The sequence below is a fragment of the Varanus komodoensis genome, unplaced genomic scaffold (genome assembly GCF_004798865.1).
Source record: "Varanus komodoensis strain SLA01 unplaced genomic scaffold, ASM479886v1 scaffold39, whole genome shotgun sequence".
Taxonomy (NCBI): Eukaryota; Metazoa; Chordata; class Lepidosauria; order Squamata; family Varanidae; genus Varanus; species Varanus komodoensis.
In genome coordinates, this window is record NW_025335922.1 from 4,795,399 (window position 1) to 4,809,696 (window position 14,298).

Genomic DNA, 14,298 nt, shown 5'->3' on the forward strand with positions numbered 1-14,298 from the left:
GTTGTCTGCTGCTCACTTTCATTAGCTTGGCTTCCCACAGTGAGAGAGTCTATGTGTTCAACTTTACAGAGGACTGTTTTCTATCTGAAAGGATGTCCAGTCCAAGTCTACTTTAAGGATAAAGAACCATAAGAAGGAAGATGCAAAAGAGGCTTCAAAGTTGCCCATTCACAGTTAGCACTGGATATTTGGTATTTTGTGAGTGTCATGGGCACTTTCACAGAATGGCTGATATGAGGGTCCACGCATTCATGGAATGGCTGCCAAAAATTCATTTCCCAGAAGGCAACTTTTTGTTTAGTAACTTGCCCAAGAACCCAGTTCAGGGCAAAGGTGGGGTTGGAGCTCAAAAACACGAAACCACTCCTTAGAATCCAAATCAGGGTGGTGCTGGAGGGCAACCCTTTGCTTTGCACCATTCCAGTGTCCGCATTAAAAAATAATGATAATGATAAACCTAAGGAAAGGCAGGGAATCTGGCAGGTGGCAAAAGAGGTGCCCATGGACACTGGATTCCCCATTTCTCAGCTGTCATCCATCCTAACAGATTCAGTATAATAAAAAGCACAGTATCATAATAAAATGCATTGCATTTCATAGAATACAAAACAAGGGAAAAGACCTTAAAACTGCAGACAGAGCAGCAATAAAATTAATTTAATGTGACTCTTGGCCTGGTGCTTCCTAATGTTCCAAAATGTGTTAAGGTGGGAGGCTTCTTAGACTGCTGTGAAAGTGCCAATGCCTGTGCAAAAGTCACCTTTTGGGATTATGCAGAGGTTGCTTAACACTGGCATAGCCCACTCTCACCAGCTTTGCATGACTCTAGAATTTCTAACCATGTAAATGTATGGAGAATAGGCCAGGTACAACAAACCTTGGGGTATATTGTGAATAAGCACCCATATTCTACAATAGGCTTTGGTGCAGCACAGGCACAATTGCTCTAACATAGCATTTGAATGAGAGTTAATTATAGGAGCCTCTATTTATCTCCTACAATTAATGTTATCAGTGAGTATCTGAATTATGAAGATCTTAGAGCATTCTATTTTGGCCAGAGGGGGTTCGCAGATTATTCAGTTTCCTCTATCTAGTTATAAAGTGATTAGCACATATTAGAGATAATAATGATGAAAGGATGGATGCAGCAATTTACTTTGTGCAACTGCTTATACACTTGCCCCCTTCTCTTTGTCTTACATAAATTAATTTTAATTAATCCAGGGGCTCCATCAGGGCAGGACTTTGTGATAGATGTCCAGGCCCCATGCAGCAGGAGAAGCAAGAGAGACCTGAAATGCAGCAGGGTTTGCTTACTTCATTGAAGTAAATGAAGCACCGCCACCACATCAGCTAAAAGCCTCCACACATTCCTCACCTGCCACCAAAGGCCCATTAATTCCAGTGATTAAAATAACCAAACTGTACCTCTTAGACTGCAAGCTGCACTCCTGTGTCCATTTACCTGGAAGTCTGCCCTACTGAACTCAAGGGGAGAAAAGTGCAGGATGAGTTTCTAATCTACAAGAAAACGAAGGGCTGGATGGAGAATGGCTGGCTGGGGAAGACTGGGAGATGCGAGATATTTTTCTGTCTAAGCACACCTAGGATTGCACCTGAGTTGGGTTTGCCTGCAATGGCGTCATTCCACAAATGATGTTGTGCTCACACATGTGAGGTTCTGAACAATGTGTAGCTGGAGAATCCAACAAAATGTTATTGAAGCATGATGCATAAGCCCTTGCAGAAAATGGAAAGATGTGGCTGAGTTTTACTAGCACTCTCTGAGTTTGTAGAATGACATCATTGGATACCTCTATCAAGAGATGCACACACAGATGCACACATATGTAAGCGTGTGTGGCCTCTCTTTCCTCTTGGTGTTTCTTAATACTCACTTGGGCAGTATGCAGTGCTGTGGCAGCATTAGTGTAAACCAGTCCTAGCACACCATTAACTCTTGCTGGGCAAAGGGGAGTTGCAGCAGTTGACAAATATTCAGTGGCAAATATTTTAGCCTTAATGAGATGCACTCAAGTTGGTATATGCTAGCATGACAAGCATAACAAAATTATTTCTTATACTGTGACAGAATTGGGTATTGCCTGTTTTTCCAAGTATGATACACTTATGTCTGATCAGGTCTGTTTTGCAATAATTTAACATTTATTCTGCTAGAAAGATAGAAAGGTAGAGGAGAGAAGATCCTCTTACAAAACCAGCTACCTTGTGGTCAGCATTTCCATGTCACTCAACAAGCTTCAACTCATCTTCTGAAGAAACTTGTAATTCCAGTTCTCTTATTCTTATAATCCCAGTCCATAAAAAGAGAAAAATGGTTTCATAAGCACAGCTGTTTTCTCATGCACAAGAGATGCTCTGGGCCACATTTGGCCTTGGCTTCCTTACTGTCTCATACAACTTACACAAGCCCACATTAAATGACACTTGCTATAATAGATGGATAAGGGCTCTAAGGCATATTCAAATTTAAGTCACATATTGCCTTTCAGAAGCAACTGCAGTAGAGACGGTTTAACTGGAGCTTTGGACACCCTTATTTTGGGCTTACAGAGTGCCCATTGGTCTTCCCAAATGTGGTTGGGTAAAACAACTCTTAGCCAGCAAAGTGTGATGCCTAGAGTGGCATTTCCTCCTTTCATGGGAATGAACATAAGAGAGAAGGTACCACTGAAGACGGGGCCAGTGCCAAGGGTAGGTATGGTTGGGCACCTGACAAGGGCCTATAACCCAGCAGGGGCCTATTGAGTCCCCAGGACTTGCTTCTCCTCTTCACTATTGCAACTACCTTGTTCATCTGCCTCTTGTTCCGGGTGAAGGGCTGTGGTGTGGAGGAAGGAGCAGTAGTCGCTACACTGGTACTCTGCTTGTCAAACAAGCACATGACAAGAAAGAGGAGCAATAGCAGCTGGGTTTGAAAAGGCGGACTCACGGGGGCAGGGGGCATTGAGAGAATCTTGCCCATGGGCCCTCAAAGACCCCAAGCTGATATTGATTGAAGAGCCTCTTCTGACATTATGCTTATGCTGTTTCTCCCTTAAACCTTATTAAGATGTATTCTTAGAATATCCAACAGATGGTCCTGTTCTGACATCTTACCAATGTTACTTTAGTTGCATTCATAAATATGTTGCCACCTGTTTTCTGCAAATTCTCATCTGTAGACTACAGAGCATGTGGCCCCAGGGACTTTATGGCAATCCCCCAAGACTGTCCTGACCACCCCACTACTGCCACCTGTACTTTCCACCTCCACCAGAGATCCTCAGACAGATTGATCCCTCCCTGACACTGCTAGCAGTGTTGGACAAGGTGCGTAGGCTTCTCTGGGCTGCGAGATCAGCTTGCAAGCTGTGACCCCCAAGCCTTTGGCCTGAAAAATTTGTGAATCCTGATACAGAGTCACATCAGAGGTTTAGAGAAACACCCATGGCTGCAGTGTTTGGAAGCAATGCTTATTATTGTCAGCTCTCATCCCTGTATTGGTCTGAAACATGTTCCCGTTGCCCTTCAGTTTAACAAACTCTCAAGGCAGCTCACCAACAGTCAAACACAATCTGAAGCAATAAGTAAATAAATAACATGTGGGGTGCAACACTTACTATGTGAATGCACCGAGAGACTCTCTGACCCATGCCCACATTTGCTTGGGTAAATGTGCTGTAAATATTGTGCTGCGTGTTTAAGTCTGTAAGCCCGCAGGCAGAGCCTGCCTCAGTTTTCATTGATTTGTATGCTGCTCCAGGGGTCTTTTGGCTGAAGGGTGGGGTTATACACTTTCAATAAATAATAAACCACCATCTCACTCTCTGGATATAGAATATGGAGCCGATAGCTTGAGCCTTTTCTTTCCATGCTGTTTACAAAAGCTTTGGCATATTAAGTGGGAAAGGAAGAATATCAGATTGGATCTCAGAGTGCCACTTGTGGAAACCAAATTCATGGAAGAAATAGACAAGAATATGGGTTCACAAAGCTGGGCAACAGCTGGATTATTCACTGTTCATTTGATTTTTGTACCTTACACACATAATAGTGAAGAATGATTTCATGTGAGCCGCTCCTTTTCAACTGACATAACTGGTTCGCTCAATTTTTGAACGGAATCCAGTCAGCGCTGCTGTAGCTGTTGTATTTCAGTCTTTTCTTTGCAGTCCTCCCATCTTTTAAGGTCTAGTTTGTGAATTGTGTGTGTATGGGAGATATTCTGTATGTAGTGATGCAGACAGGGATATTCTGCTTGGCTACAGTGCTAATACTGCATTTCTAGGTTGCAAGGCACCCATTAGCCATTCTATCAGAGTAGTCCTTTCCAGACAGTTAAAATTCCACCGATTTGCTATTTGGCACTGATACGGGACTAGATTTAGGTCTCTTCATTTTCCTTCCTGCTGTACAACTGCTACCGGCACTGGCTACCTGCATTTTCATCAGCATTCTTCTCTCCTGCAGTGCCTCCCATCCTCAGTAATTTCAACCTGCACACTAAAGTATATGCACACTAATAATGCCATAAAATAAACTCAGAAATTCCAGACCTTTTTTCATGGAGGTCTGCTATGGCTGATGCAGAAATGTATCATCTACTTCTGTCTTTAGGCTTACAACCAAATTTGTCCTAAATTTCTCTCACCAGTGCAAGTGCTATCCAGGCAGTTCTTTCTGGATTACCATTATTCTAACATGTGACAGCAGGCTTAAAGAGTATCAAATGGTAACAGATAACATACTATACCTTTTCATGAGTATGTGTGATCTTGTGGCAGTATCTGGACCAGAATGTATTTTACACAGGCAATTTCCATCTGCTCCACAACTGTTCTGTCTCCATTTATTTAAGCATCACTGCCTGGAAGGGGCAAAAAGGGTTGGGGCATTGTTCAGGAGATGGCACTCCCTGATCTGCTGATGGCACTACTATGGATCCAGATGCCATTCTCCATCCCACACTTATTTGCCATGAACCTTTATTATGCTACAAAAAACAACATTTAAAGTGTAACACAGGAAAATGGTTCTTAGCTTTGTTAAATTAAGTTAAACAGTTAAGTAAAATTAGCCCAAATATCAGATAAATCTGATAGCAGATGCCATGGTTAAAATCATTATCATTAACAGAAACTACATATCAAGACTCATTATACTAACATTTTTTAAAAAAACTACCAACTAGACTGACAATGAATTTGCACAAGAATAAGGCTTCAATGAAACAAACTGTATATACATTTTTATTAACAAGGAATCCTCACTGTGATTGAACAAGGCAGTGGGAAATACAAGAATGGGACGTATTACATGACAACTTTGTTGTTTAACAAAAATATTGGCATGGGGCTTATATACAACTGTATTTCCATACAATAACTTCTCTGTTGTATTTTATTCACAGACATACAAGAGCTGACATTTTGAAAAGACAGAGCTTGGATCATAAAGAGGTCAAAAATCCTGTCCCAAATCTAAAAATATTAAATCTAAAAAGGTCATCATTGCCTGGACATTTTCCATTATACATCAATCCATTAATGCCTTTAGTGAAAGCCATACATGAAATATCAAAAATATATTGATGAATCTATCACTAATCATGAATGCTTATATTTACATTAAGTTACCAAACTCATCACCAAATGCTGTATTTACAAAAATCTCTATTAGCCTCTTGTGAAAGTCATTAAAAGTTTAAAAACCATATAAATGCCAGTTAGAAACAATGCATTCCAAAAAATCATACCTGATTACAACAATTTAGAGTGTGAAAATAAATGTATGAAAATGAAAATTGTACTATAAGTACCCTCACAAAAATTTAATTCCACTATGAAGTGATATAATTTTGCCCTGAAATTTTAGGATGTGGATCCTTCTCTCAACACTGCTGTAAGTTAAAAATACAAGCAGAGATGGGTAAAGAAAACAGGTTTACAGATTTCAAACTACAGGTAATTTATGTCAAAAGCATCTCAAATGGAAGTGAGGCCAAAAGGCAAAAAAGGCTGCATAAAGCAGCACCTGAAGTGACAGACCAGCAGTACTATCTTATGCATGTCTACTCAGAAATAAGCCCTACTGAGTTCAATCAGTTACACCCAGATAAGTATGTTTAAGATTGCAGCTAAAAGTTTGTAATCAAAGTTGGGGATAACTAGCCTAGAGGGCATCTACAGACACAGCAAAGTAGGATTTCTTAGGGTTGGGGATTTTAACATTAGACTGGCCTTTTATACCAAATCATATCTGATAATTGTACAGGCTCCACACAATAGAAGCAGCTCCTCAAAGTAAAGCTACTCCAGAGGCCTATGGCTCTGCAGTATTGGAGAGTGAACTCTGGCAAGATGAGTCCTACTAGTTCTGGAAATTTAGATCTTGGATGTGGCTCAAAGACAAAATAAAGGAAGAACCCAGCACAAAGAATTTAAGACATAACAATGCAGAAATGTAGTGCTGAGCAAATGAATCACAGCTTCTTTCAAGTGTCTTTTTTACCCTTTAAGTTAGTCCAGAAGCTGTTGATTAGAGTAAAGCAGTGGGTTGGAAAAACTGGTTCATCTTGGTGCAGAAAAAAAATTCAGCAAAACTCAACAGTTTGTTAATCCATAATACTGGTTTCCTGGTGTATTTGCAGATCTTAATGTCACAGCATTTTAAGTAAAACTAAGATCTGGGCTGACACCTCATAAGTATTGTCGGAGCAATTCTTCATGTTTACAGTATTTCTGGCATAAAGAAAAAAAGTACAGCAAAATAAGTATTCCAGCTGGTAAGAACCAGTAATAGTACATTTAGGGTTTCCTGTTTTCATGCTTTCAAGGAATCTGTGAACTTCCCAAAATCCTTCCTCAGAGTTGAAAGGAAAACTGGATTGTCCTAGTAGACTTCCCCAACCTGGTATCCTCCAGATGTGTTGGGACTGCAACCCCCAAAATCCCCAGCCACCATACCAGGTAGCCCTAGCTATTCTGAAAATAAGATTGGAATAGAACAACTGCTTCAGGATCAACGATGCTTCAAGGCAGCCTTGACTATTTGTTCTAAATGCAAGCTGGATAAATGTGCAGCAAAATAAAACCTTAAGTAGGAAAACAATGCTATTTACCCAGATTCCATGTGCAGAATAGCCACAGATTATTTTGGGTGGATCTTGATTTTCCCTCTTAAGGGACAAGAGTGGAGCAGAAATATAGAGGAGGAAAATACCAAGTTACAGATGGGACACAGTCTTAGATAAGCTGCAACTTAGGGAGGGAACAAAAGAGAAATCTATAGAAGGTATTTAGAACAAATAAAATGAAAAACATTATCTTCTCAGTTCAAAAACTATTAAGCACATAAACATTAACAAATAGGTTCAAATAAACAAAATAAATAGTTGCTCTCCACATTACACAAATGGCTGGTGAGTTAAGTGGGAGTGTCTCTCACTCAACAAGCAAAAACAAAGGATCAAGTTAATACATAGTTTAATGGAAAAAGAGAAGCTAGTAATACAGGTCATGCTCAGGGTATCCCTATATAAGAGAGCTAGAAGCATGGACTAAACAGCAGGGGATCTTGGCCACTACCAGGCAGGATGTTAAGTTCAGTGCTGTTTGGTCCACTTCTCCATTGGAAGTTATATTTCTCAACTATGCAGTAGAGGCATGTCTACTTTTTTTTCTTCTGAGAGTGGAATACAGCATATTTTCTATCATCAAATGCCTCCTTCCGAATTCTAATTTTTACCCAGTTAATTACTGCTCTGTCGCTGTACTTTTGGACCAATGCTCTGAGTTTCCTCTTCAGGATTCGGTCGTTTCCCAGCACACACTCCTGTACCAAGTGATGTTCTTCCTGCAGAGTTTAAGAAAGATCCAGATTAAGAAACTATTTAGCTTTCGCCTAGTTAGAATGCCATCAAATATGTTTAGAGAACATACCTTGCTGGATTAAATGTGTTTTCTGACTGTCCCCATGAGCATAATGCAAAATACTACTCCCTTGAGAGTAACCTGTTAAATAGAGGGGGGTTTTAATTTCTAAAAATCAGCAATAAATATCAGTAGGAGAGATTAAATAATTGTTTTATGCTTAATAAACTTTTATAAGCAATGGAAAACATCCCTCTTCAAAATCATTTAGGGATCAGGGGTAAAAACCAGCTCATATATACTACAGATAGATATTTTTCCTCATTATGCCTGGGAGGGTAACTTCTGGTCAATAGGCCTAATACAAACATAGAAACAAAGCAAGTCAGAAGGGGTCTTCTGGGGCATCTAGTCTGAGCCCTGCTCAAGCTGGCTGTGCTCATGTAATCGCCAACATGCGGTTGTCCAATCTTTTCTTGAACACCCTCACTGATGAGGCCTTAACCACCTCCCTTGGAAGCCCATTCTATACCCTAGGGGTCCTAACCATCAGGAGGTACTTTCTGACGTCCAGCTGTTGCTTGGTTCCTTGAGCTTTGCCCCATTGAAGTGCCCTCCACTGCAGGGAAGAACAGGTCATGGCCTTCCTCCACATGATGTCCCCTCACATAGCTACAAGTCGCTAAAAGATCCCTCAGAGTCTCTTCATCTCCAGGCTGGAAATACCATGTTCCTTCAATCTCTCCTCATATGTCCCTCCCAACCCGGCAACCATTCTTGTGACCCTGCACCAAACTGATTCTAACCGAGCTGTGTCTCTCCTATAATGTGGAGCCCAGAACTGGATGCAGTACTCCAGTTGTGAACACACCAGAGTTGTGCAGAGTGGTATCAACATGTCCCTATATCTGGAAGCCATGCTTCTGGCTATACATCCAAGGGTGGCATTTGCCTTAACTGCCACATCACACTGCTGGCTCATGTTCAGCCTGCTATCAACGAGTACTCCGACATCCCTTTCACAAGTGCTGCTTTCCAACTACTTGTCCCCCATTCTGTACCTGGACACTTGCACTTATCCACATTGAATGTGATCTTATGTTGCCCTGCCCACTTCCACAGCCTGTCCAGATGCTTCTGGATCTAGATCACCTACTCCTCAGGCCACCACCCCCACTTTGGTATCTTCCATGAATTTAGACAGCAGACTGGTTATGCCTTCCTCCAGGTCACTGATAAAAAAGTTGAACAGAACTGGAGCCAAAACTGAGCCCCAAGGGACTTCACTCATCACCAACTGCTATCCTGATGATTCCCCACTGATAGTCACCCTCGGCTTATGATCTATCAACCATGCCCTAATCCATCGGACAGAGTATCGATTTATCCCAAAGCTTAACGATTTTTCAACCAGGATATCATGAGGCACTCTGTCAAAGGCCTTGCTGAAATCCAGGTAAACCACATCCACCACATCCCCTCCATCTAGCCACCTTGAGACCTTATCATAGAATTCCACAAGGTTCATCTGGCAGGATCTGTTTTTATGCAATCCATGCTGCATGGCTGCCAACCTCCCTTCCCTATCTAGGGTTTCTAGAGCTTTCCGTACAATGAGCCTTTCCATCGTCCTTTGCAACATCCAGGGCCCTTAAGAGCTTGACTTCTAGGGAGGTGATTCCAATCTGTGCCCCCATAAAATCAACCTCATCTAGCCCCCCAGGTAGGTCTCCCCCAACTCAGTTTGTGGAGAATACAGAAGCAAAATAATTATTTAACATCTGTGGCTGTTCTCTTACATCAGTTCCCTTAAAAGCAATGAAGTAGAAATTCTACACTTTTCTATAGTTCTCTAGCTTTCCCAGAATTTTCCTTTTCTACCAATACTAAGCATGCTTTCACATAATGTAGCTTACTGAAAGCATATCTGCATGGAGAGCTCTGCACAGGGGTTTGGACACTGTTGCTAAAATCATAATGAACTGGTTTAACTTTTTCCCATTTCTAAGTTCCCACTGCAACAACAAGAATAATCGTCTGCAGAGTTCTCTTGCCTTTTACTTGGAGAGGCTCAGAACTTTTGCTCAATTCAGGTAAGTTCCAGAATGAAAAGATTTAGCAAATCCTGTGGCATGCACATCTGATCACAGAGGCAATCTGTACACTAAGAGAGCTTCACTTCTGCTGCTCAACTGGTATCTCTCGCATTTTTAAAAGAAACATGCCATTAAAACGGGCATGGAGAATTTAACTGTGTGAAGCTGAAAGAATGTGGTACAGTTTCTAACTATCTCACCTTGCTGCTGAATTCCACTTGTTCCTGTACGAGATTCTCCTAGAGCACAGCTCTGAACACTCCCTGACTGGCCTTCGTTAGTTCCTATTTGAGATCCTGCAGAAAGGAAATCCACATCATTGGCTCTTCTTGTTTCTGGGAAGAATCTATTAATAACTTCCCAGAGAAGACCATTCTAGCTATTACTGATGGTGAAGACCTTTCTATGATCATTCTCCCTGCCCCAAAAAACCCCAAGTCTAGAAGCAATCAAGAATAATCATTGTAATCATTTCAGTTAGGATTACAAAACATCAAACTTCCAGACACTGCCAAATATGCTTTATGCATAATTATGCCAGTTCTGGTGAGAACATAAATCTTCAGATCCATAGCACTGACCTGCATACTTATATGGCTCCACAGCATGTCACTATGTTTATGTTGACTCAGAATAGTACTTTCTCAGCTCCTGCCACCAAAATCCTCTCCACCAGAGAAACATCTTAATCATCTAGATTTACTGACTGGAGGAACTTCAGAGGTTCCATTAAGGTGAAGGACAAACTGAAGGAGCAGGACTGAAGCTTGAGATTAATAAATGAATGGTTGAAAGGCTGTCACACAGAAGAGGCCCAGGATCTCTCTTCTATCATCTCAGAGTGCAGCAAGCAGAATAATGGGCTTAAGGTATAGGAAGACAAATTCTGGCTGAACATTAGGGAAAATGTCCTGACTGTTATAGCAATATGACAATGGAACAAATTACCTAGGGAGGTTGCGGGGTTTCCCACACAGAAGACATCCAAGATGCAGCTGCACAGCCACCGGTTAGGGGTGCTTTAACCTGGAGTCTTACATTAAGCAGAGAGTCGGATCTGATGGCTTTACTGGTTGCTTCCAACTCTACTATTCTATTGTTCCATGGGGAAAGATGCTCAGGGAAGTGTTGGGGGGATGAAGTCCTGAGGGTATGGGCTACATATTCTTCCTACCCCAATCCAACCTAGGTCCTGGTCCTTTTAGAAGCAGAGGGACATCCGCCTCACTGCCTAAAGTCACAACCAGTTGATGACTAGAGCCTGGGCACTGCTCCCGACAGCAGCATGTCAGGGTATGGAAAGAAACAGCATTATTATGAACTACTCCACAGCCATCCCCTAACTACTTGTCTGCCAAGGTAGGAGGTCTGCATTGTTAATGCATAGATTTTTCTATCTTGTGTTCTCTGCAGTCTGGTCACTGTATGGCTGGATGTAAACATCCTGTTCTACTAATATAGAGTGTGATTATTTACATTTACTATTTACTTTCTTTTATTGTCTAATAGTGCTATTAAAGTTCTGGTTTTAGAAAGCTGAAAAAAGTTGCTGAACATTACACCACAGATAAACAGTTAAGTATTTTTTGCTGTATGCCTTAATTTTATGAAGACTCAATAGTAAGGATAACTTACCACCTGCACTGGGACAGCCAGGAAGGTTTTCCCCAGGAGAGTAAGCCATTAGGCCACCGTTTCCATTTCCATTTCCATTAGAAGGCACTGATGCAAGGAGGCCTAATCAGAACAAAGTACAACAGCATTAAAATGAAGATCACACAGTTCTGTTCTTTAAATCCTTCCCCATTCTTCCAGTGGGCCTCTCTTCTCTTCTATGAACCATAAGTAGATCTTTCCTGCAACAGCTTGCAGGATGAAATTATGCAGATCAAGGTGATATTTTTAAATCTACAAATATATACCTAGGCATGAAAACAGACTTTGAGTTACGACATAATGGTAAGAAAGAGGAGCTGCAAAAAAAAGACCAAGGTTGATAATTGGAAAACTAAATCCTATTGTGGAAAACCGGTATGCATTCTACATACTAATATAAAACTTCATCTTTCTAGACCAAAGGAGGTAGTCTGTTTAACAACAATGAAAAGCATTTAATTAACAAACATATATATTGTCCTTCAAATAGTTTAGGGTAGCTTACCAAATTAAACATCCCCTATCTGTAGTGAAGAAAGCTACACTAAATGGAGGGAACACCCATGTGATAACCACCTTCATGTTTGTTGCATTACTGCACATCTGGCTCCATGGGTGGGTATGTTAGCCAATGCAGTGCCCTACCTATGCAAGAAATTAAGTTTGAGGCAAGAACTTTACATTAAAATGTTAACACCATGTTTTGAAGAAGTCAAATGAAGCCCCTAAGAGAAACAGCATTTTGTTCTCTAATCACCTTCAAGTCAACTAGTTAAACTTTCTTTAGTATCTGAACCCTGAGACTACAGATCAGCAATGATATAAGAAAAGCAGACTTCCAGATCAAAATGTCTCATACCTAATCCTCTATATCGTGACAGCTGTTGGTAGATTTGTTTCATCCTCTCAATGTTCAAGCGACTTGCCTCAGCATGATTTACCATGGGTTTCGGGTAATTCACTCCTATAATACATTTTGCAGCCTTTTGTACACCCTCAGGGGCATTCCAAGGATCATATATGTATTTTGCAGGAAAACCTCTGAGTACAGGCAGATAGCGTCTTATTAAAAATGAAAGAAAAACATTTAAATCAGCATCTCATATGGTACAGTTTGAACAATGGATTAAATGTTTAATTAAACATCTAACAAAGGTGCTTAACCTGATATAGTCCCCATTAGGGTCAGTTCTTCTGCCAAAACCCACAGGACAGTAGCAGTGGAAAAACTGTTGGAAGAAGGAGCTACAGGACAACCACATCCAACTGCCTGCATTTACACTCCAGTCAGCATCCAAAAGCAATTCTTCAAATACCTATAAAAACAGACACTACTGAATTATTTTGAGCGCACAAGTTTTTCATCAAACACCTTTTAGAATTTGCACACTTTTTAAAGCATTGGTATAAAAAGCATATGAATGTTGGTTTTGAAAATATGTATACATTTTAACAATGTATAAAATGTTACATAATGCCAAGAAAAGTTCACTATTGAGTTTTATTCTAAACCATGTTGAGAAAAGTTCGTGTGGGTTACACATGGCAAAACTCATTCAGCTTTTGAGCTGTGCTAAGTCAGCAAGCATAATTTCATCTGTGAGAGTTGCCTGCACAAGAGGATCAAGGCAGCCTGCATATATAAAAACAGAAATAAAACTAAGATGAACTAAGGGTGAGCATTGTTGCAATGAATCTATTCTCAGCAGAGAAGGCTACACTACTGCCTTGCATGCATTCCATCTGGCTCCTTTACAGTGCATTTTATAGATGCCTGCTTAGATGTAACACACATAAAAAAGGTGAATGCAAGAAAAAGTATGTCAGGTTTCTTGAAAGCTCTACAATGGTGCAAATTGCCGCCCCTTTACATAAACAGAACTAGACTTCAAAAATCTGGCACAAGCCAATATTCATATTGCTGTGGCTATAGCCAATCTACAGGATCAGGCTGCCCATGGTATTATTCTGAACACTTAAGTTGATGAGATTTAATGCACAGAAAAGGAAAGGAGGAGGAAAAAAGGACAGGGTTGTAGAAAAAACAAAAATTCACACAGGAAACTTTGAGTGTGACATGTAATATGTTGGTTCTCCACTAGATGCTGCCATTTTACTAAATATTCTGATGTTATATAAGGATATTTAATGTTTACTCTTGACAGGCTATAAATTCCACCCCACAGATCTCTAATTACAGGACAAATCTAACCATGTTTACTCAGAATTAAGCCTTATGAAGTTTAATGGAGTTTATTCTTCTGTAAGTATGATTAGGACTGCTGCCTAAAGGTATTAATCCAAAAGGTGAGAAAATAACGAAGCTTTCTGCAACAGAAGACAATGTACAGAGAATTAACACTAGAGGTAAAAACATAACCAATTCCACATAAATTGACTGTTTAACTAAAGTTGTCTTAATGTTATTTAGAAATACAGTAAAACACCTGTGTCCGCTATTTCACTTAACCATGGCTGACCACAGTCCAAAAAAAATGGGAGTTTTTTGGGAGCCTACTGCCTACTACTCCAGACAGCTGAGCAGGGAATGCTCCCCTTCCTGGCTACCACTGCAGCCAGTCCAGAATGATGTGCCGCCCCCCTGGCAAGGATGGGGAAGGCATCAGATTCAGGACTGGGCATGCGGCTATGTGTGAAGCTCATGAAGT

The 14,298-nt window shown here is 40.7% G+C and overlaps 1 protein-coding gene across 2 annotated transcripts in view; it reads right to left on the reverse strand.

Annotated features, from left to right (window-relative positions):
* Positions 1–5,232: 5,232 nt before the first annotated feature.
* The window catches only part of CRY1 (cryptochrome circadian regulator 1), a 43,306-nt gene continuing 34,240 nt past the window's right edge, over positions 5,233–14,298 (reverse strand). The window contains exons 8-13 of one of the 2 annotated variants that reach the window (XM_044441035.1): positions 12,794–12,945; positions 12,489–12,691; positions 11,609–11,710; positions 10,174–10,269; positions 7,947–8,018; positions 5,233–7,860 (exon numbers count right to left, since the gene is read on the reverse strand). In XM_044441035.1, coding sequence (XP_044296970.1) covers positions 7,757–7,860; positions 7,947–8,018; positions 10,174–10,269; positions 11,609–11,710; positions 12,489–12,691; positions 12,794–12,945 — 729 coding nt within the window. In that variant the 3' untranslated portion in view covers positions 5,233–7,756. The remainder of the gene's footprint in view (positions 7,861–7,946; positions 8,019–10,173; positions 10,270–11,608; positions 11,711–12,488; positions 12,692–12,793; positions 12,946–14,298) is intronic. The other variant, XM_044441036.1, reaches the window with a different exon arrangement.